The sequence below is a fragment of the Atractosteus spatula genome, chromosome 28 (assembly GCF_055471065.1).
Source record: "Atractosteus spatula isolate fAtrSpa1 chromosome 28, fAtrSpa1.hap1, whole genome shotgun sequence".
Classification (NCBI taxonomy): domain Eukaryota; kingdom Metazoa; phylum Chordata; class Actinopteri; order Semionotiformes; family Lepisosteidae; genus Atractosteus; species Atractosteus spatula.
In genome coordinates this window covers 11,421,795-11,446,341 of record NC_142733.1, presented here as the reverse complement: position 1 = coordinate 11,446,341, position 24,547 = coordinate 11,421,795, and the positions used below count along the sequence as shown (strand labels likewise).

At 38.7% G+C, this 24,547-nt stretch overlaps 1 protein-coding gene across 1 annotated transcript in view; it reads right to left on the bottom strand.

Moving 5' to 3' along the window:
- LOC148814047 (receptor-type tyrosine-protein phosphatase S-like) overlaps window positions 1-24,547 on the bottom strand; it is a 320,468-nt gene that overhangs the window by 24,089 nt on the left and 271,832 nt on the right. The window contains exons 24-31 of the mRNA XM_088907841.1: window positions 22,314-22,411; window positions 15,574-15,697; window positions 12,181-12,356; window positions 10,482-10,601; window positions 5,693-5,847; window positions 4,903-5,188; window positions 2,299-2,477; window positions 225-351 (exon numbers count right to left, since the gene is read on the bottom strand). Of these exons, the coding sequence (XP_088763967.1) occupies window positions 225-351; window positions 2,299-2,477; window positions 4,903-5,188; window positions 5,693-5,847; window positions 10,482-10,601; window positions 12,181-12,356; window positions 15,574-15,697; window positions 22,314-22,411 (1,265 nt within the window). The remainder of the gene's footprint in view (window positions 1-224; window positions 352-2,298; window positions 2,478-4,902; window positions 5,189-5,692; window positions 5,848-10,481; window positions 10,602-12,180; window positions 12,357-15,573; window positions 15,698-22,313; window positions 22,412-24,547) is intronic.

Here is a 24,547-nt window from a genome sequence, read left to right as displayed (position 1 = left end):
GCTCATCCTGAACTTCAAATATTCAATCCAACAATCTGAAGGAACATTCATGAAACAAGCATCTAACAAAAAGATTACCCTGCTGTCTTGTGAACTCAAGGAGATGAACGTCAAAGGCTGTGCTTGGTTCAGAAGACAGACACTGTAATGCTAAAAGCCTGCCAGCTTTATCTTATTTACCATAAGGAGGAAGGAGTTTAAATTAGCAAGGAACAGTGACGTACCCTTCCCATTTCTCTCAGTTTTGTAAGCATGACCACAATGGTCGAGTTGTTCTCCCATAGCATCCTCCAAAAATCTTCTGTGGTTTCTGCCAGGGGTCCCTGTGTGGCAATGTAAGCCTTCTGTTGCCTGTAGACAGAATGCATACAATGTAAAATGCTGGATTAATTTGCATTTGTCTTCCAAAGCATGCCAGCTTGCCTGCAAAATTTGATCAAATAATACATAATAAAGTAGAATCTCGAACAACAAAGAAATATTAATTGTGAAAGGGAATACTAAAGGTACTGCTGTCATTTACACTTTACATGTCTTAACATAATTGATCATTATAATTGATTGTATGAAAATATTTATTCTTTTAGGCATGGATAAAGCAAAGCCAGAGAATTGGATCCATATCTTTACTGTGGCTATAGGACTCTGACTCACATACACATAAATCCAGTTTCATTCAGGACATACATTTCTTTGTGAACACAGTTCTCTAGCAAATCTACACCGCCTGCCTATTTCTGAACCATTCCTTCAAAAATCCACTCCTCCAGTATCAGAAAAATACTTTGTCCTTGTTAGGGTTGGATCTTATTCCAGAAACACAGGGCACAGGGTCTTCACCCCGGATTTGGTGCCAGCCCATTGTAAGGCACACACACAGTCAATTTTAGACACCATGCATGTGTTTGAGCTATCGGAGGTAAATAGTGAAAGTCCTCAGAGAACACAGGGTGAACATGCAAAATCCATCCTGAAGGTTCCTCGGTCCAGAATCCAAATCAGAACCCAAGAGCTATGTGTCAGCAATACTGCTGTGCTGCCCTATAATAAATCCTCCCTAGAAATGAAGATGTACAGGCCATGGCTAAATTCAATACAGCATACATTATAGAGATCTATAATAATAGCCAAACATGAAACATTCTCTCATTATTAAACAGCTACCTGAGATTTTATTTTGGCTAGAAAAGTTTTGAATAGTGGCCATAGAGCCTACTAAAATACAGCCGCATCACAGAACACATTGTGCCAGGATAAGGGCTAAGCTAAGCAAATTAATAACCCAAGCCTGGCTGCCTGTGTGTGCTCATTCACACCCAAGTCTGATATGAAATTCTAACAACAATCTTGATTGACTCTTATGAAAAAGACATTATTTCTTAAAAAATCAGATCAGTGGATTTTTTTTATCACTGCAAGTGACAGTGGTGCATAAATACAGAGGGACTGAATTAAGGAATACTGACCTGTAATAACCTACATACCTTGTGTTAGTTTAGCCCAAACAAAAAAATGGGGCAGACAGGCATAATTTGATTTAATACACAATCAACAGGAATTCACAAAGGACATACTGTAAGAACGTCCAATGTAAGCAGCTTGGCTAATTTAAACTTGTTTTTACATTCATATGTGTAATTAGGTGACTGGATCTGTCACTTGCAGAATTACATTAACAAACACGAACCTCACCCTCCTGGATGCTGTCTGAGGTACTGTAGAGCACAGACAGTACATGAATTACTGGAGACGTAAAGCTTTCACACAACTTTCCTAGCTACAGCTATAATTCCTTTGCATTCAAGACAGGACAGGTCATTTCTATATCCAATCTATATCCAGTGCTATGCTTCCCTCCTGCCCATGTTAAAGGACATTCTGAAAACCATCATTCATTCATTCATCCATCCATTTTCTAATGCGCTTATCCAATTAACCTACCACCATGTCTTTGGACTGTGGGAGGAAACTGGACACTTGGAGACAACCCATGTAAACACAGGGAGAACAGGCAAACTCCAGGCAGAGAGCAACCCAGGAACTGAACCCAGGGCCTCAGTGCTGCGTGGCAACAATAATAACAACAACGCTACTGTGTAATATTGTGGGATGTCTCATTTCCTAGCCTGCTTAAAAAAATCAACTCACATTCAAAAAAGCAAGGCCTCGTCTACCAACTTAACATTTCTTTTTTCTCAGACGTTGAGTCCAGATTCTAGTCCAGTCTATACCTTCTTAGAACACAACATGGAAGTTTAGTTTTATACTAAACTTTTTCTGCAGAGACAGAGTGATTACCTGTATCCATCGATGAAGCTCGCGTTAATGTAGTCGGAGCCCTCCAACCCTCTGATTGGCTGCAGGCACACGCGAGTGGTCTCGTAGGGCATGATGTTGACTAGGCGGTTCTTGAATTTGTTACAGGGAAGGTTGGCACTTATGAACCTGGATGTGTGGGCTTTCGAGTTGGCCAGGCGCTGCAAAGACGACACACAAAACAACCTGAACTTGGTGTAACATGTTTTCATTTGTTTCATTCCCACACAATGGAAACGGCAGGGTGGGTTTTCAGTTCTGTCTGTGTGAAATGCAAGTGCAGCAAACTGGGACCGAAACGGGACTCTCGCTGCAAAGCACCTGGCTCCAGGGCAGGCTGAGCATGCTGTAGGCTCTTGCCAAAATTATACAGATGAAGGAGAAACTATATATAACTCTGCATGTCTGTCTCTGCAAGTTGTCTTCAAATAAAGTAACAATGAAATATTCAGCACCTGGTTCTGGCTTTTGTATAAGAGCTGACAGCTCATGATTCCTGAAATAGCTCCAGCTACTTACAATAAGAGTCTTATTTATATCTCTGGAGCCGACCAGAAATCCACATTCAGTACCGTACTGAAGTTCATTTTTGTATTTTTGCAGAACCTCATTAAGTTTTCTGTGTTACAAATGGGGACATCAGATGTGTTCAGAATGCTGCAGTGCTCCCGTACCTCTCATTGGTTTACATACTACAACCAATTACCCGAACAATGACATATGCGAATTTGGCTCCTGAGGGTTTGAGACTGAGGGTTTGAGACTGTTATTAGATGACTGGGATTAGGATTCGCCTAGCACTGAATTATACTTAAATGAACATGAACAAGGAACTCATTCTGGAGTGGCTGCGGTCAACTAGGTTATCTTTGGCTTGATTTGTAACAGTGACTTATTAGGAACTTGGGCACTTGTACTTTTGTCAATCAAACTCTCTCTCACATCACTGCCAAATGCCCTATGGACAGCATGTGAAGTTTGAAAAGCAGTGGATGCCTCTGACAATTTGTAGGAAAGCACAATCCTCATCCTCATTTCCTCAACCCTAGTTTCATTAATAGTTTATTTATGAATGATTTCAAATAATGATTTTTAATAGCTGGTTAAAAATAGAATATGTATATAGGAGTTCCCATTTTTTTAAACAGCAACGTTCAGCAAACAAAACCTAAAGACATCCACATTTTAAAATGAAAACAGGATACTTATTCTGTGGCTGAAATCTAAAAAAATATCAACATGGAACAATGACAATCAAGGGCCATTCAGACAACTCTTGGCTATCAAGACTTTAAAGCTGTTTTTAGGTCAGCAGTCTGAACAAATAGTCTCCTTTCATTGTCTGTTCTATGCTATTGAGCAAGACCTGTATTAACTACCCCTTTTTGTGTGTTTCATTTCCATATTAGGCCTCAGTGGAGTGTGGTGTTCTTTCCAAGTTTAAGCAGAGCATGTAGCTGGATTGATTCCACCTCACTGGATCTCTTTTGATTTAGTTTCACAGGAATACCTGGAACTACATTAAACAAATTCTGTAAACTCTGGCACAAGCCTCTCTTTACCTGCCACATCATCGACCTGGATTGTACTCTTCTGTGGCCAGAAACTAGGTCATACTGATGCCTTCCAACCTCAACACATTTTCTTTTTAAAACTCCTTTATTGGAATTTTGCATCCATCTCACTTAGGAATTAAACAGAAATCAATGACAGGCTATTATGACAATTTCTCCTGCATATTGTATACTACTGCGTATTTCTTTACTGTTTTGAAGAGAGAAACCAGCCCCCACTTCAAACCAAAATATTCTAAAAAAAACTGTTGTTGAACCTGACTTTCATTCGCACAAAGAAAAGCAATACCATTATTTTTTCACCCAGTAATTCCACTGTATTTATACATATGTCAAAATTTATAGACTGAAACGTTTTCTCGTTGACATGACTAGAAAGCAGAAAATTCTTGTGAATATTTCTCTTGAGCTAAAGCCAAGGGTCTCTTTGACCTCTCTTCATAGATGACAAACACCCTACAATAAGTAATCAATCTCTTAAATTTATAAACAAGCATAAATGCCTCAAATAGATTTCTGAAAGAAATAAAATCTCTGGATCACCAGTTTACAAACTGGTTTAAGCTCAATGTAAACACATCTTTGTGATAAAAAAATATTAATGAATCCCAAGAAAGCAGATCTAAATGCTTTTGGCATTTTAATACTGTTTTGGAAAACAGACTGTAAACGTATGGAGTTCTCCTTATTAATGAGAATATATGCTTTTACACTGTGTAAAAAATTTCAGTGAAATTATATTTTGCATTAGAAAGCAGCCACAAAATCTCTTAATTAAATGTAAAAAGTTTAGTTTAAAAGTGTTTTTATTCATAGAAATATTTTGAGTTTGAGGATATTTTTCTTTATATTTCCTCCCTACTGGGTGGTATGAGTCACTCTTACAAAGTGTCTAATTATTCAGACCCTAGAACACCTGTATCCAGTGAAACAGCTGGACAGTGCAGGAGTCCTATACTGATATGCAATGGACACTGGACTGGAAAACTTGTATCTCTCTTGACCATATTACCTTGAATTCCAGCTCCATGCCAGTAACATGCTCTCCTGTTTCGATTTGTGAAAGTTTCTGAATGTACGTGTAGAGACTGCGAGCCGCGACTTCTGTGTTCCCACAAGCCACGGCTTCCAGGAGGGCATCATGAATGAAGCTGTACTGGTCCTCTGTCTGCACCATGTAGTTCCTCTGTGATCTCATCAGGGTCACGTGGCCGTAAATGTCCACCGTCTTCTCATGCTTGATCCGCTCTAGCATGGCGTCGATGACGATGAAGCAGCCTGTGCGGCCGACACCAGCACTGTGCCAACACACAAGGGTAGCCCCAGTGAGTCAGGACACCGCATACCAGGAGAACAGCACCTTCCCCGAGTCCCAGCTCAGCCTGCCATGTGCCTGAACCACATGAGTGCCGGGCAGATAAAAAACTACCAAGCCCGGAGAGAATAACAAACACCAGCACAAATAGAATACTTCCATTTGTTCATCATATTTTAGTGTTAAACAAGAAGAAAATGTAAGTCAGGACATGATTTTTTTTTCTCTCTACAGAAATAAAAATGACTCCCCTTTTCTGAAAGTTATTGTCTAAATATACCAACCTATAAAAAGAAGATGTAGGTGGGGAAAGCAGGGAGTAATATATTTGTTCTGCACTTAATAATAAAGGAAAATTAGCTTCCTAATTTGGGGCTGGTAAGTTGCAGAAGATCTAGCAGCTGAAGTCATCCTGAATGTCTCGACAGGACCTGAATTTCCCGTGGTGTCCTGTCTGCGTGTCGCTTCCCCAGGTCCCCCCACTCACCTGCAGTGGACGATAATGGGCCCTGCGTCTGGGGGATTGCAGGTTTTCACCCGGCGCAGGAAGGCCAGGAAAGGGGTGGGGTACTCTGGTACCCCGTGATCTGGCCACGCTGTGAACTGGAACTGTCGTACCTCCCGCTTTTCGCTGGAGCCATTCTGTAAAACACGCCAGGAGCTCAGCAACACATCAGGAAGTGACGGGCTTGACCCCAGGCTACACTCTCTCTCGCACAAGTAAAATAAAACACACAAACATCTGCAACTCAACAATTTTCACTTTTTTGTGAACTGATCAGTTCTATAAACATATCATACACCAGTGTGGCTGTGTTACCAATTTAAAAAAAATGTATTTTCATTGTGCATAATATTTGTCACTATGTAAGAGACAGCAGAGCAATCAAGGTAATCTGATTTGTTTTTGTAAACAATGTTATAGATTGTTGTGACCGATAAAGAGAAATATAAAAGAGTATATTTTTTCTTCTCCACATAAGTGTCCATAATTGTAAATATTACTTGATCTAAAAAAAGAGAAATGTTTAGGTAATTTATAACAAACATTATATTGTATTAGATCACACTGAATGCTATACTATAACACAGCCACATACAGATAAAACCATATATGATACTTGATGAGGTGGAGGTGCTGTATATTTTCTTTTTTTCTTTCAGTATGATCGCTGTTGTCAATGTAACGCACAAGTAATTGTGCTGCTGAAGCACACAATATTTACTTGATGAGGAAATGCCAGCAGCATCCCCAAGTGTCAGAGTCCCTTTGCTTCCATGACTCGGCACAGCACCCCAGAATTCACCGCAGTGCAGTACACGAATCTTAGATTATCTAGGACACAGCTGTGAAATAGTCTGAGGCTCGTAAATTAAAAGATACTATGTAAATTTATAATGTTAATGTACATGTTATGATTGATTTACATGTGACACAGGAATGACAATCTCTATTGTATGATGCAGTATCACTGGATGTATCATGGTACCAGGTATAAAATGGGCCCAGTGTAGAAAGAAAATTGCACTGTATCCCTTAACTGCTGTAGCAGGACAAGCCAAGCTCCTAGCAAATGCTGAGGCAGGAAATAAACAGAATTCAAAATGAGGAAAATTAATGCACAAGGAAAAGGTCAGATTGCAATGTCGTAGCACCCAGAGAGGCAGGATAAATGTCAAAAGAAAAACTAAAAGATACATTGAAGGAGAACATCTGCCAGTCCATCTCCATGGGGTTTGCTTTCCAAATATACACAGATTTGCAAACTGATATATTCTTTCCTTTCTATACTTTCCAAATGTGTAACTGAGGTCACCATTTAGAACTGCAATCTTCCTTATGCATATATTCTGCCTGGATGACAGATTTCACTACAAAAGGGACAGACTAATCACAAAGATTTCTCTGGAAATATATTTAATTACTGGGATACTCAGTAAATTGCAATGCATGGTAGTTTAGAAATAACAGGGGATTTGAGATCTCCTAAGTTTGAGGAGGACTGCTGGATATGGCCCTTGACTGGTAGCCAGTCTAACTGAATTATGAGTATTAGGTATCTGATGCTCTGTAGGACAATGAATTTTCACTGCTGGCATTCTGCAATCCCCCTTGTGAAAAATATCCAATATACTGTTCAGCTATGAATCAATTTGGCAAAACCACAGACATTTCCACTGGACTTTAATAAGCAAAAGTAAGGCACTGAAGGTTTGAATGAAGCACTGCGAATGTTTTGAATTGTTTTGTACAGAATACAGCATCCATAGCCCAAATCATATTGTCCTGCCCTCTGGTTTCGCCTAATTCCTTGAAGCTCTTTAAAGGGAGATTTTGCATTTCAATGTACGTTATTTCATTCCTGATAAAAGAGAGCTTTTGAATAAATGAATAAATAAACCTTGTAATTAAAAGTAAACTGACCTAGTTTCAAGTTTATGGGCACTTGTGTTCTTTTATAGCAGTTTCACTTTTCATTATAACTAGTCTGCCGTTTGATGTGCATCTTAATGACACAACAGTGTTTTTGTCACCAGTTTGTCAGACGCCGGATTTTAGGGAATTGTCATACAATTTATTTTTTTCTGCCTGAAGGTCAAATGGGTAAGGTGTCATGGCATTTGATAAACACTTACAGTGAGCCACGGACTCTACTGACTTTAAGTTCAAACCTTTAAATGTTTTTTTTTAGGTTAATTGCTTCTTCTGAGATTTTGCTCTGTAAAGAATTCTGTGCATTTCCAAATGAAATCTAACAAGGAGAAATGGCGACTGAAGATGTTACAGAAAATTCAAAGGACTGTGTGGATAGAACTTTGTAGCTTTGTACCTTTTCTAATGAAGTAAAAGCAAGCTACTTCCATCAGAGAGCTCCTCTGAAATGTCCCAGGGGCTTCAATTATTTGGGTATTCACTGATATTTGTGTTTCTTTCCTATTTTGTCAAAAGTACAAGCTTGTTTTAGACTTAATCAGTACTGTTCCATGAGTTGTGGGGCCTCCTGCCCAAAACAAGGTGGTTAAAAAAAAGACATCTGCAAATACCTTTCCTGTTTAAAACTTTAAACCTCTGAAATTGACCAGGCTACTGAGATAAAAACACATTGTCTCAAACTGCTTACTGAGGCTTATGCATCACAGAATTTAGTTGGCCGTCTGGGGTGACATATTCTTTGCCTTTCAGGACTTTAATTGCCTTATTCACCTTCTTTGTTCCAGACAAAAGGCATTCAAAAGAGGACTGTAAAGGTGATTACTTTAGGAACGTTTCCTAAAAATTGCTATAACCTTTTTTAAATACTGACACAGTAGAACTTCAAATCATTTTAGAATTACCTCTCCTGATTTGACACAAAAAGCAACACACTTTTATTTTGTCTTTGTGGCAAGACACTGATGTATGTTCTAGATTTAGGCAGCGATTTCTGAAAGCTCCACTTTACAATAACTGGGCGTTTCAGCAGAAATAATAAGGGATCTAGCGTTAAGTAACCATAAAAAAGTCAATGGAGATAAACAGAAATAGACAGACTGTGCTAATTTCAGTGTAAAATAACAGAAGGGTGTAAATCTAAGGATCAAAGAAGTGTCAAAGCTTAACAAGCACTACAAACACCCAGACAACCACTCCATTTATAAGGACGTAACCGTTAGTGGGGGTTATGTTGCCTCAGTCCACTACTTTACGAAATCAGTAGTTATGATTTGGAAGAGCTGTAATTTGGCTGAGAGCTTAATGCATTCAGAATTGTTAAGGCATCTTTTCAGATGGCATGTTTTTGCTTGACTGCTGGTGAGAGACACACTGGACCACTATTATGTGCAGCAGTTTCTTCCGCTAGCTTAGCTAAGTGCCTTTCTCTGGTAGTTAGACATTAAAAGATGATGGACTGAGTATACAAAATAAAAATAATAATAATTTGATGTTGGAGAAACTCCCAAGAAAACACAATCCACCCTCTCTGCACAATAACCTCCCTGTCCCTGTCTTCTTTCTGGGCATGTGCTGCACATGTTACAGTGCCCTGCAAGACTGCAGTGTTCTCAAGGTCACTGGACTCCTCTATATTAACCTTCATCGACACTTCTGTCTGCTAATAAGCAATACAATTTTGAGAAACAACAAAAACATAAGATAAAATATTAATATGTTTCAGAAACAAACATCTTACAATATTAAAAATCTTGAAGGTACATTTATGCTTTATTCTTAATGATGAATTAATGAGCTCTAATGTGCCTGCTGATACTTTTGCAAAGCCTGAACACAACAAACCACATTTTCCTTTATTAAGGGAAAATAAACCCACCACCCTCTGGCCACAGGTAAAGAGCTCTAACTACTCCATCTAACAAGATATGCCACTCATTAAATACCCTGGATTTATTATGATTATTGTGTCACAAACTGATTGCCTGGAGGAGGGGAAACCCTCAGGCCTGGGACCCCCAGAAGGATATTTTCCCCCACTGGAGATTTTGTAGTACTTTCCTCCAAGCCCAGATGGTCATATGTTGTTATATCACTAACTGAAATACAAATCTGTAAAGCACTCTGCTGTGAAGGGCACTATAGCAAATAAAAGATTGAGTTAATGATTGATATTGCTCCAGTAAATGTGTTGCAGGATAAATTGTTCTCCACATCATTACTGTAAATAACAATTTGTTCTCAGTTGACTTATAAAATAAAAAAAAAAATAAACCTTACAAAATTCAAACAGCTGAAAGGAAAAGTTCTATAACCTTTAGAGGAAATCTATAACCTTTCAATAGATGTCCCGAGAAAAATAAATTGTGGCCCCAATAGTGCAAGTCAGTGCAAATGTTTATGACAGAAAAGATGGTTCAGACATCCTCTGAGAAAACCAGTGGCTAGTGCCTCCTTTATCAAATGACCATCAGTTTGTCTAGAGTGTGATTCTGGTATCATACAAGTAATTTAATTTTTTTTCTGTTAAAATCCACTGAATTATACTTTGCTTAGGAAAAAAAAGCTCAAACTTCAAAACAGAAGTTTTGAACAGTACATTTGTACTGTGATAAGATTTTTACTGAAAACACTACTGTATAGTTTTCCCATGGTATGAGAGTTGAAGCCCCCAGCAGAGCTGCGCTGTTTGTCTGTGAAAAAGCATGACCTCGGAAGGCCCAAGATCTCAACACAAATGTGGCAACACGAAGCTAAGGGGAACGCTTGCGAGTATGATCCCAGACAGTTGCTCACACTGCTCAGGAAGCACCGAAGGAAACCCGGGTCTAGTCTGCGGCCCTACCTTGTGCAGCGAGAAGGTGCGCACGCAAAACGTGGCCAGCTCAATCGTGTCCAGCAGCGTCACCTGGATCATGCCGTACGTTTCTGTCCCTCGGCTGGGCCAGTACTGGTCGCACTTTATCTGGAAACAAAATCGGTTACTGTCAAACACCGTCCCAGACCTCCATTCCTTAAAAGCACTAAGAACAACATGATGTGAAATTGAAGGCATGTGATTAGGACTGGAGAAATGCAGTTCTGATGATTCTATGAGAATCAATACTGTGAATTTCATCAATGACACTTTTGTTGTTTTTGTACAGGAGATCATGAGAAAAGAAATTTGCCACACCTAAAAATTTGTCCTGAATTTGCAACACCTAAAACAGAAGCAATCGCAATCTTGACATAACCACCAAAAATGCTAATATAAATGTCAATTGAAATCTATTAATCACACTGGCAAAATATTTTCCTTCAAGCAGTGAGAGGTCCCCTTCGAACATGCCTGAGAGGCGAAAACCCAGAGAGCCACAAAGTTAAGATCCTTTCAATATGTATGGGCTGGTGTCACTTGTCTTTGCAGTGATTGAAGATGACAGGTAATACTGGCCTGCGCAGGCTTACTGTTTGCCATTCCTTCTCGTTCGGTCTAGCCCATCACCCTGATTATTTGTGACAACCTCTTAATGCACTCCACCGAAAAAGTCTCCATATTCCTCTGACGCACTGCAATGTCTATAGGCGAAAAACTCAGTAAAACAGTACTCCAGCTGTCCATTAAACTCTACTCCTTGGAGGACAAAAAAATCCACTCAAGTGAACACCTGGAGAAAACGCTGCATTGATAGTAAAGCCGTCTTAAAACAGCACCCCCCACCCCCAGCCCTTCAGTCTTTTATTTTCCATAAAATTCTCTTCTGAGCCACATCACAGTTTGGGTTCCAGGCACTGGTGAGAAAAGGTTTGTTTCTTACATTAAAAATCTCAAATGGGCTTTATTAACAACCATTTGATGGAAATTCGGAAGTCTGGCTTGATGGGTAGTAATGGGTATTAACACTTGCAGTGCCTGGGAAGTAAATGGACAAATGTACCCATGAAGCCAAGACACAAATCTGTTTTTGTATATAGTTTTATTTTAATCTCATGCACTCTAGGTAGAACTTAGTCGAAAGCATCATCCAGGTGGGGCTGCACACTGGTGGTGGTGGAGGGGAGTCCCCATTACATGTAAAACGCTTTGAGTGGTGTCCAGAAAAGCGCTATATAAGTGTAAGCATTTATTATTATTAATTAAGTCTGAATGTTCTGTGTAACCTCTTTACGTAGTGTTGATCGACCAGTAGGTGGCACTCTTGTCTCTGAAGCAGAATTTCCGAAAAGCAGTGAAACCCCAGTGTGGTGATCAGATGACACTGTGCTGTAGCAGGTCCCATCCTTTGGTTGAGACTGTAAATCCATGCTACGTAGTTCTTAAAGGTCCCTAGACACTTTTCGTAAGAGTAGGGCTATTAACGTGTGTGTGCTGGCTAAAGTCCACTGTTACCCAGGCAGGAGTTCTACTTCAGTGGTGGATACAGTGGGGCCCCTTCCTATATGCAAAGCAAGCTGGGATCCATCAGGAGCAGAGGGGCCACAGAAATGTAATTAACTAATTAGAATGACAACCTCCTGATCCTTTATTAGCCACTACAGCCAGGTTCTCTGTTCAGTCTTACCCTTGACTTCTCCTCTAGCCTGGTCATCATAACTATGGTGGCGGACCTCTGCTCCCAAACCATCCTCCAGAAGTCTCCGAAGGTCTCTGGCAGGGTGCCCTGGGTAGCGATGTAAGCATTCTGCTTGCGGTAGCCATCTATGTAGTTGGCATTGATGTAGTCGCTCCCGGCGATGCCTGGCAGACAAAACGGAGAACGACATCTATTTTGAAAAGTAGACCAAGGAACTGGTCTAGATAACCAAGCTAAATACAGATAAATATATTGTGCATGTTCTGTATATGTATTTCAGTGAGTATTTTCAGCCAATTACAAAATTCAGCTTCTAATGCAGAATTTTGTAATTTAAATGAAATGTTTGTTTTGAACTTACAAAGGTTTCAATTAACTGACCACCGGTTTGTTCGTGAAACACTTGCGGCGCCTGGTACGTGTAGCAGCTCATTGTTTGTTTTTCAACGTGTGAGCTTGTCCACATGAGGAATTGTACCGGCTGGTCGGGACATTTCATCATGTGACAGATCTGGCTACCAGGAAATGGAAGATCTCATCCAGCTCATCCAAAGAAAGTGCTCATTTACAGGTAAAGGCTGAGGGATGCTGAACTATGGAAAATTTGCCACAGTCATACAATAATTAGCATGAACTTTTTCCGTTTCCATCCCTTTAGGCCATTATCAGTAACCGATTTTACTTTTACAACGTTTAAGAGCAGAGCTATTTCACCCTGAGCATTTTTCCTTCAAAAATGTAAATGTGAAATGATGGATTGGTGATTTATATGCACTTCACACATATATTAAGTATTTTAAGTCAAAAAAGATTTGTTAGGATATGACCTGTTAAACTAGGGGGTACAAATAATGTTAGGAATATGGCCAATTATCCAATCAGCAATGCGCAATTAATTTCATTAGCTCTATGTTTGAATTAAACATACGGTGAAACAGAATCAGAAGCTTAAGTAAGATACAGAGGTTAAGTCAAATGACCCTGTTAGGTAATTAACAGCTTTTTGGAATTACATTAAAAGAACAGAATTAGGTCAAAACAAGTTTAATGAGAAATCACTTGATCACAACTAAAACCTGAAAAGTTCAAGCCCTGGATAAAACTTATCATATGAATTTATCAAAGAACAAAAATACACCTGGAACATTACCTAATTAAAACCCATAGAGAAGTACTGATCAAAATACTTTAAAAGCGGGTATAATATGAACCAAACGCAAGCATTATGCTGTCACTTTTATTTGAGCTCAACTATTACGACACATAAAATAACTTGTATTAAAAAATTCAACAGAATTTTACTTAATATATTTAAGTTCTAAAATTGTCCTTAAAACATATTTTAGCTTTTTAAAAAGTTCTAAAACACACCTATTGTGCATTACTTTAATGTTTTGATTGTAATATGACATTGAAAAACAAAAAAAAAATTGTAAAATTACACACTTAAAAATGTGTTTGGTTTGTATTGTAATGTGTGTGGCTTGTAAAAGCTCTTGTATTATCACTACAGCCCAAAGGCATTATCTATCTACACCTTCTCAGTTCCATTAAACTTGATCGTCTCAATGAGTGTCAAAATGAGCTGCACTCCTTAACAAACAAGGGAACTGTGGCATCTCTCAGCTCCCCAACATTCGGTCTTCAGCTGTGGCACCATCTGCAGTGCAGAATGGTTTCTGCTCGTTCCTGTTCTGCAGGCTTGTGGGTGGCTGGCTGATGACAGCCGCACAGGCAGCTTCAGCTGATTTCTCTCTTGTCCAGTAAAATCACACCGAGGCCTGTGGCCTACATCCATCACAGGAATGATCCCCTGAAAGCCAACAGCCATCCTGAGCCCTGGCTGTGGCGGGAGAAGGCTGTGATTTAGAGATTTCTTGGAATGGGCTACAAGATGGAATTGCTCAGGCCTTGGAGTAAATCAGCTGAAGTGCCTGCAAGCCGCTTTCGCCAGACTATATCTTTCTTTCTATGGTGTAGATCAGACAACCAGTCCAATAAATCACGGGAAAAGTAGCCTCTCCACAAGACTAGAGGATGGAAAAGGGGGAGACTGGGGACAGCAATCACTTGTTTTATTGTTCCCTCAAGATCTAATTACACAGTATCAAACCCTTTGACAGAGCCACTGTATGGCTACACTATTTTACTAAACACTTTCTGCTACAGAGCAGCACAAATGTAAACAAAATTACAAGGTAAGGGATGTTTCTATTATGAAAACTCAGTTTTGGAAAGATCCTATTTAGCCAAGTTAACTTGTACACAAAAGATTGAGTCACAGATAAGCTGCCCAACCATCCTGCCAATGCCACAATTTTGGCTTCTTTAAAGACATGATTCGATGGATAACGTCTTTGGGTCAATTGGCTACTACAAACAGTATACATATTGACTGTACTATATGTCCCCTTCAAATCTGCCAATTTGTGGGTAGTTGTCATCCATTTATATATTACATTATCATCTCCCTTTGCATTTCCCTAGGTTTTGTGGAAAATGTGTCCACAAACCCTTTCCAAGAGAATAGTGTATTTTCTTTTCCCAGCATTGATGGGATGTTGTAAACAAAACAATACGCTGTCTAATACATAGAACACATCATAAAGAAATTTAAAAACTGTCACTACTTCTGAAACAGACCCATTTCCCATTTTCCATCTGTTATGCAAAGCCAAGGAATCTTCTTGATCAGGAGTCACAGAATTTATGGAAGTTCCTTAATTTTAAACCTTGTTCTTTATATAAACCATACAAACCAATGGTTGTACATCATTAAAAGTTGAGTGCACATGTAAACCTAACATTCAATTCATTCCTACTGAACCAAACTTTCTGTAACTGTCATTGCGCTGCCTCCAAACTGCTGAAATGAAATTGTGAGACTCATTAACCAATGGAATAGTAATTAGACAGCTAAATGCTTTCAAAGAATGTCTGCAAAACAGCAATCAAGAGGAATAAAATTACATTAAACCTGATCTCATATTTTACAGTCCTTTCTATTTATTCACACCTAGTCGAACAGTCACCGTTGCAGTTTCTAATGGTGAAATCATTCCTGTGTAAAATGAGCAGACTAATGTATGAATGATATGCCTTCTGTGAATTTTCTTTCGTTTTCTGCTATTATGAACTGGAAAACTTTAGTCATAGTATAAAAAATCGAGCTCATTTTTAAAATACAGCTCATGATAAAGAACCCTGTGTTAAACTGTTTTCTGTTTAAAACTCTGCTCTTAGCAAAGGGAATATAAATAAAACATAAACATTAAAATGAAAATAAGACTATTCAGTTTCTTGGGCTCTTTTTCAACACTGAGTAATGCACCACTAAGGTCTGTAACTACCTCTCTATCCTATTGCCTTCCATTCACTCACCTTCAATGGGAGCCAGGATGACGCGCGAGTGGTCGTAAGCGATCACGTTGGCGTAGCGGTTCTTGGGCTTGTTGACTTCAAGGTTGGAGTGTTCCCATGTGAACTGCTGCCCAGGATCGATAGACTGGAAGCACAGACAGGCAAATGGGGCTTATGAAAAAGATACTACTCTTCAAACCTACAAGTGTTTAAAATTTATATTAAGAATAAAAACCACGGAGCAGTTGGTCAGTCTATTCCATCGCTTCTTTGCATAAGAACAAATCAGGCTCTTTTCAGATTTTTTACCAGCCCTTTCAAAAAGAAACCACTCTGTTGCAGAATATCCCTATCAAGTGGGGTGGAGTTTGCACAATCTTCCATTTGTTTGTTCATGGTACCTAGTTGTCTGGAATTGCTGTGGTAGAGTTTGGTTAAAATGGCAACAACAACAATACAAGAACGTTGTCAATTTTAAGAGCTCTGCTTCTGTCACCATGACAGAAGCCCATGGATGTGGCACCTTTCTGGACCCCAAGATCTATTTTGCAATATTCTGACCCCTCATGAATACTTTCACTTCTCCTGAAAAGTTTGAATATATTTATATATTGTTTTTTATTAGTTCAGGAATGGAAAGTGTCTTGAACTTAGAATCACTGATTTTTTTTTAAAATTCTTAATTGTGTTATTAATGTGTAGACACTCAGCGATGTGTCCTGAATTCAGAAGTGTAGACTAGCTCCTACAGGTGGTTTTCTACTAAATGAAAGCTGCAGGACAGAGTTGCTGTTTTGCTGGAAGTCATGAGGGCCTTGTCAAATGATCTCCACCCTATACTGGTGGTGCTGAAACAGTAGTACACCACCAGAATCCTAGTCACTGTCAGCAAAGTGATGCGACTCAGATTCCAATTGACAATGCCAGGATCTTGTCCCTGAAATTTGCACCTTTACTGGTTTGGACTTGGGATCGCAGAGGGTCCTACTGCTGCTTAACTAATACTTCCACTACTAATACTGCATAACAATTAAAATGAATCCACCTCTAAATTGGAGCACAGATACACTATAAAAGTTATACCACAGGAATGTTTATAAATGAAAGGAAGCCCAATGTTTTATGGCTACTGATCTGAGGACTTTATCTACCCATTTCTTCAAGGATCCTTGAAAATTGACTCAAAGACATTGCAGAGTATTTTGTTACACTTTCTGTGTACACCACTACCTCACATTTCTTTTCCTAAAAAAGACTTTCATGGGATTTCCATTTGTGTCTGTTGTGAGCCTGGTTCATTGCAGAGTAAATTTTTAAAACTATATTTCATATTAGGTCATTTAGGACAGAAAGAAGAATAGTCTCGTTGGTAGAGATCAAGGGACAAAGCATCTCAATATGGTGACATTTCCAAATGCGTTCTGTTGAGATCACAAGATAAATTAACCTCAGGAGGTCTGACAGAGCGCCACAGGTACCAAACCAGACGGAGCTGCGCATCAGCTACAGTGAGAGCAGAATTAATAAAGCTTCATGGCCCCAGAACACCGTAAAGCTGTCATCTGGTCTTAAATCGAAATGTAGACAATGTAATCAGTTTATTGCAATGCACCTCATGTTGTATATTCTTTTGAGTTTATCTTCCTCAGTTTTCAATCATATTAAAGATGGTAAAGTGTCATGAGGTTTATGAAAGGTGCAAGTGTATTTACAGCTTTGAAGAAGCACCATCCTTCCTGTTTCTCAAAACTGTCATTTCTTACTGAAATTCTGCACCTAACAATGGCTGTAACTAAAAACATCACAACACAGAGACGACTCCATTCTGCTCATCCCTTATTTTAAACTCATTTTTACTTAAATGTTAATGGCAAGATAAAAATCCAATCTATTCTTAGAGTAACCATAGACAGATCATGATCTAACTCCTCACCCTGATTGCTATGATTACAGTCTGGTCCAGGTCTGCTATGAATTAAATAAACCCATTACTTTAATTATATTCGTAATCTATCCTAAAGAAATCAAAAACTTTACTTAATATTAGTTGGTCTCTGACAACTTGCTCATATTTTAAACTAGCCAGTTTTTCCACAATAAGAGGAAAAATTAGTATTGTCCACCTGAACTAGCTTAACATATATAAATAGTATTTTTGCTAATATTATTAAACAAAACCTGATCTCATATTTTTCAATGCTTATTTCAGGAAAAAAAGGATGGTAAAGGTGACTGTTCTGATATTCTGTATGTTCTTCAGGTCAGCAGTTGCTGAATTATAAAACAGGAACAGACCATCTACAGTCGTCAGATTTGATTTATCTTTGTTCTCAGCTGGTAGCATTTTCAACACTGACCACGGAGGTTCAATGTTTAATCTTTCACTGAAAAATTGTCTTTACATTTCTGTAAAATGTCTTCAGTTAATCTTAATTAAATGGCCATACAGCTCTTTAGTATATTTGTTAACTATATAAGAAAGATTTTTTTAATGTGAAAAGGCTATTAATCAATCTCTGTGTGATAATTAATCATCCAATAATTCATTCAATAAAACCACCAAGCTGGAGTTAGAGAGAAGTGACAAACAAATTTACAGTTAATTGAATTTATAGTTCCCCTGAGCAGAATCTAGGCTTAACAACTTTCTGTTTCATGAAATGAATTTGAAATACATTTATTTGTGTAAAAAGATGTAAAAGTTCAGTCGTGTCACTCCTTTGCTGTTGTTTACCAAAACAAAATTTGTCACTATGTAATTTAAGATTTTACTATCTGTGCACTTTCTTCAACAGTGAATAAAACATGGTGCCAACAGGTTTCAACATTGTTATCACAGTGATCAGCACTATAATAACATTAACAGTTTTGTTTCAAACATTTATTTTGGCTGTGGTTAACTATAACCTTGAAGAGAGAATAGAGTAGCACAGCGATATTCAGTGCTTTCAGTAGTTCAATAAAATAAGTTCAGGTATGTTTTCCCTTTATGTGTAACTTACATTTAAGAATGCTGTACGAAGGAGCTGAGTACATTGAGGTCTATAGGCAAACAGAGGGGGAAAGTAACTATATTTAATTTATGGTATTGAATATTCAAAGCACTTTATAAACCTATAAGCTGGCCCTTAATATCCAGAGATTTCTTTGGTTAGATGTAAACTAAGACTTAAATGAACTGATCATTGATTTAATTATTCCAGCTCCGCACAGGTTTCTAGCCACATCACATCTCTTCAAAATTGATCTGTCTTTGTATCAGAAAGAAACAGCACCAATACAGTTCTCTTATGAGTACATGAAATACACTGTCAGACTCAGAGAATTAAAACTGCTCAGTACACACTTGAATGGAAAATGAAGTGCATCAGCTTTTCAGGATTATTATTTTGGACAGTGAATAACAGCAATCATAATATTGATGAAAGTGGTAGCTCCCCCATCCCAAGAACAGTGCATAAAAAGTGCCAGGCTCTCACTGGCATGACAAATGCTGTTGCATTCTGAATATGAGAATTGCAAATACATATTCTATTCCCATGTCAGTGTAATTTAGTATTCCATTATGATTCTGTGCTGACTTTCAGGCACAGGAGCTCCTCTTACTTGCCTGAAGGATGCCTTTACATTTTGCTTATGCAAAAAGAACAGACACAGGGAGGTGAAATAGTGTCTCATATATTAAGTTTACCCAGTGTCACCATCTAAAATAACGTGAAATAATAGTGTGATGTCCTCCATGCCTGTTTTTCCTTGTTCAGTCAGTTTAGAAGCCTCTTGCAGACTGCTTATCACTCCTTCACGTGCCATTTCCACATTTCAGACCCTGTTTCTGGGATACAACATAAGAACTTCAAGCTATGAATCAGAGGTGGCCATCCAGTCTGCCTGATAAACTGCACACCCAGGGTCATGGGTCATTAATAATTGTCAGCCTTGGCCTGTTACTATTACTGCCCTGTTACGTAGGATTTTTCCAACTGAATCTCTTAGATTTCTTTTTTTAATTTTTATTTGAGCTTCTTACTTAATTGGATCACTTTAACCTAGAGTTACCATATTTTATTTTTTCTTTGGTCTTTCGTTTGAAAAATGAACACAGAAAACTTAGATTTAATCTGAACTGGAAAGTTTCCTTCAATGTTGAACATCTTCAGTCACAAGTAAGTGTAATGACCTTTACCAAGCTTACTGGTACCCTATTAAGACAGGACTTACACAGGTGGCTGTCCAACATGGAGCTCCAGTTTCCAACCAGTTTTCTGGGGACTGACCTGGGTTTCTTAAACAGAGGGCTGCCTTCATATCCTCAGAGGCTCTTTTCCTGACCAATTTCTCTCTTTCCTCACTGCCTGGTGCTGTACTTCAGGACCAGTGCTGAGAACCACTGTCCTAGAACAGCTACTGATTACTACGTTTCCTTGTTAGTGCCAAGATCCTGTGCCGTGTGCTTGCTGTAGTTTGTGTCTAATGGCCCAGAGAAACAGCATTCGATTCGCTCTTGGCAGGTCTCCTTGAGAGATGTCATTTCCAAGAAACTTCACACTGCATTTTAACCCCCTGAACCCTGTACAAAAACAGCTCTCTCACCATCTATTTCTCTCGCATTCTGCAGTATATAAGAAGTGTAAAATCTACTACTTGACTCAAAAATAATAATAACATATATACTCAAAAGGCATAACTGAGTGCCACTGCCTGGGAAATTCCAGTTACTGGCAGCTAGTGGGCACAGACAGGTGGGAACTGACAATGAAGCTCACCTGGTGCTCAGAAGAACTCCTTTACTGCCACCCAGGGGCAACAGTTTGTTTTATAAAAACGTCATGAGGTAATAAATGCCCATATCCAGTGCTGATGATAAAAATAAATATTCCATCTTCACTGGGATGAATGACTTAATAATTAAAAAAAATAAAGATCAAGACAAGGCTTTAAAGATTGATCATTACTCCTTTGAGAAATGAGTCTGTGACATAGTATATACTGTACATATGGTAATAAATATCAATAGCCTCTTCAAATCTCTTGGCAATATAACATGCAACCTGACTTGCTACATTACACTAAGCAATTTGTCCACCAGTAAATCAAAAGAAAAGCCCCTCTATAGCTACACAGAGAGCTTTATACAGGGCGTGCTTGATATGCAGTACATATGAACATCATGAATGTGCTTGATGAGGTGAAGCAAAGATTAAATAAAAGCTTAAGAAGAATGTGTAAATCAATAAAATAACCTTGCTTGCAGTTGTTAAATTACAGAATCTGCTTAGAGGTTCACACTATGCTGAATTCATAGGATTATAGCTTCCAAGACAGTTTTCAAGTTCTGCACCTTTCTCCTTCTAATCTACATTGCAGCCCACATAACTCTACCAAGCTCTACAGCAGTCGAAGACTCTTATTCCACACTACAGCCACTCAGTCACACAAGACTCCACAGCCACTGCTTGCCTGTGGAAAGTTCTTGAAAGAGGCAATTAATCAAAAGCTAATCTTTTAATTTGACCGTTTACTTCTCAGGACACGTTAAAGAATTGCAAGCCAAGTGATTATAATTCTGGCGCAGTGCTGGGGTGTCTCCTGTAGAAGCTCAATGCTAACTATATTTCAGAAGCCTGCAGTGCCCAAGTCTTTTTTTAAGCTACTGTCCAAGGAGATAAAAAGCAGCACTTTCTTCAAGAAAAACTCTTGCTGTGCATTGCATGTCTGCATTAGAGAACTCTGTTGTCAGGATCTGTTTTCAACTATATGCACATTAAATTTCTGTTGTAGTGCTTGTGTCCACATTCAATTCCCACTAATCTCTTCCCTGCATCCATTTAATCTGGGATTTTTTTATTCAATTCTTTGATTTAGGGCTGGAGAAATCAGATATTGCATTATGCAAATGATGGCTGATTCAGCAACTCTGGTTTATAATCAGCAGCTGGCTCATTTATAACCCTGGGTCTCATAATTAAGACAGCATGCCTGACATTAAATGCGACAGATGTTGCCTAACATCTTTGGACTGCCGTTACCAACCTAACTTTTAGCAGAGACCCCCCCTTGGCTGAATCTATGGGGAGAATCTTACATCCAATTAATAAATTAAACTTCAGTAAATGCAGCTCAATTTATCTAGATCAGTGTTCTTTCCAGTCCTGGGTAGCATCAATGTGGCATATTTTAAAGAATACTTCCTATTGGTTGGGGTTGCAGAGAAGCCTACAGTCAGTATCTAGGTGCTATCTGTTCTTTACATTTAACACTGAAAAAAATAAGCAGATTTCTGGGAAAATAAAGCATTATAAGAATCAAATTCTTTGGATACCAACTATCAAAATCAACTATTCCAATTTCATTTCCGAAAAGGGATACTCATTAGAGAACTTCCCACACATTCCTTCAAAAAACTCCAACAGAACTTATTTCCCACTGTTTTTATCAGTTGTTTTTATTGTGACAATTTTAATTTAATTATCCAGAAAAGGTGTTATTCCATATGACATCATAATTTACATACGAGATTTTAGAGTTGGTTGAGAGGACAACAGCCGCTTACCCCTTACAGCATTTTGTGACATTATTATAAAAATCTTTCCTCAAAACTATGAGTTTAAAAGGTTCCCTATTACCCACCCAGCTCTAACAAGCATTTCCCGATTTCTAGGTGTCTGAAAAATGCTAAAGCAGGTGTTCCATATCTTAAAACGTTCACACAGCCAGAAAATAAAGTAAGAACTGCTTTCTTCCTGGAGAAGGATAACTCTTACCTCATATTCCTGAGCCAGATTGAGGTTGTCATTGGCTTTGAGCAGCTCAGTGTGTTCGGCCAGTTCGGTGATGGGAATAGGTGGGTGGTTGAGCATACCTGCCAGGGGACAGACAGAATGTAGAAATACACCGGAGAGAGAGAGACAGGCTGTTAGCAGGAAGCTCAGGGTGGTTGTCACCAAGCAAAAAACAATTTAAAAAATCAGAGAGAGAGAGAGGAAGAGAGGAGCCTGGAGTGGAGACTGGAATATACACAACCCGATGGTTAATGAGTGGTTATGACACAGGGATCAGGCCAGGGCTCGAAATCCTCATTCTGCACTTCTAGGTGTTATCCTTTCCTACCCGAGCTACCTTAGCTCGTTCCCCCCCCCAAAAAAGGAAAACCCCTGGTGATTGCTAAGGTGTCAAAAAAACATTCAAAGCTATTTCCTTTCTCCTCTTCAGAGAGACATAGCTCTTAATAAGACTTCTAACCTGACACGACTTCAGCACTGCTTTGTATTTAGAATATTATTTTCTAGCACTTCATGACGTTAAAAGTAGTTATTTTTCTTCCCTATAAACTCGACAGAACGCAGACAAGATGACGGAAATAGTTGTTTCTTTGCAAGTGAAAAGATACCTTTCAGAAAGAAAACAAAAAATAATGACAGCACAAAAGCAGGCATTTTACAAAACATTCTCATTTACACAAAGAAATTTGATGCATAAATCCAATCATTTAAGATAGGGCCATTTTTCACAATGGGGCCGTGCAGGACTAAATTGAAAATAAGGATCTACTTACAATCATCTGTCTTGCATTAAACATTCTAGGGAGACATGTTGGTGCCATTTTACTCTAAGCAAGAGAGGGAGATAAAGCCATATAACCTCAAAGCTGCACCAGTCCTCAAAATGGAGGTTTTTGAGAACTAAAAGTCTATTGACAATATTTAAGTGATGATGGCTAATATGTTTCTAAACATGGGCAGATGTCTGTGACAATAAGCCTTCTAACTGGCAGTAATTATCTACAGCCCCACATTGGGGGAGCGGATCAGTGTGCAGCTCTGCTGAGCTCCGAGCCCTGTTCCTGATCACATGGAGGTGCGGTGAGGTGAGGTGGTATGGTCCATTTCAGTGAACTAAGCAAACACAAGGCAAAGCAAGCATGACATCATCAGTTTATTTCTTTGTACTTCCTGTTTTCCAATAAACGACAAGCATGGCAGGTTTGAACTGAAGGCAGTCACCCCGGAAAAACACTATAAAAAATCACGGAAGCCAAAACAAATTCAGATGCTTATCACTGTTACAGTATCCCAATGCGAGCGACTCTAAAACAGAGGTCCAAACAGCTGAAGGAGTCACATTGTGAACACAGACATGACAAAAAATCTATATACTTTAGTGTTAAAAATCATATGCCGCAGTACTTACTGTATATACAGTATAGACTGTAAATTAATCCCTAAAATGTTAACTGATAAAAAAGGGTAATATATTTAAAATATTTTTATTTTATTGTTTATTTCATTAAGTTAATTTGACAATTCATTTGAAAACATGAATCTAGGACATCTATTAATAATAAAGCACACCTATAGAATATTGATAGTGAATTCAATTTCTTTGAATTCCTTCTCCATTGTGGTGAGCAGCGCAAATCAGCCTTCTAAACGGATAATGCACTCCTGTACTGGCTCTGCTGAATATCAGTCTGAGATAAAAGCCAGTCATCACATGCTATGATGCTCAGCAAACTGTGGTGCATTAAAAAAAAAAGTTTTATAATTTGAAGGAAATGATCATGCTGTTCACAACAAAAAGTGGATGACTTTTTTTCCCCTGTGTGCCATCATGGGGTTCGTAGCTACAGTATGAGCCCCGATATGAAACACACACAACAGGCTACTCTAAACTAGGGAGGGAGTATAACATATTTTCTAAGATTTCTTTTTAAAATAGACAATTTGACCTTACAATCTCTGTTCCCCAACTGAGAGTAAGGGCATATGTAGTCTAATTCCGTGTAGCTCTAGAGTTGCTCAGCCACTTACAGCAATTCATTGAGCGGTCAAGCACCGCTGAGGCTGGGTGGGCTTGACCTGGTCAGGGTATCATTAGCTTCCTTCACAATATCAGCTGTGGGGCTTGACAGTCACTTCTAACCCCGCAGGATTGCCTACAAGTGCAGCATCACTTTAAATTTCTCACAGGCACTGTTGGAGCTGCATGAAAAATACTG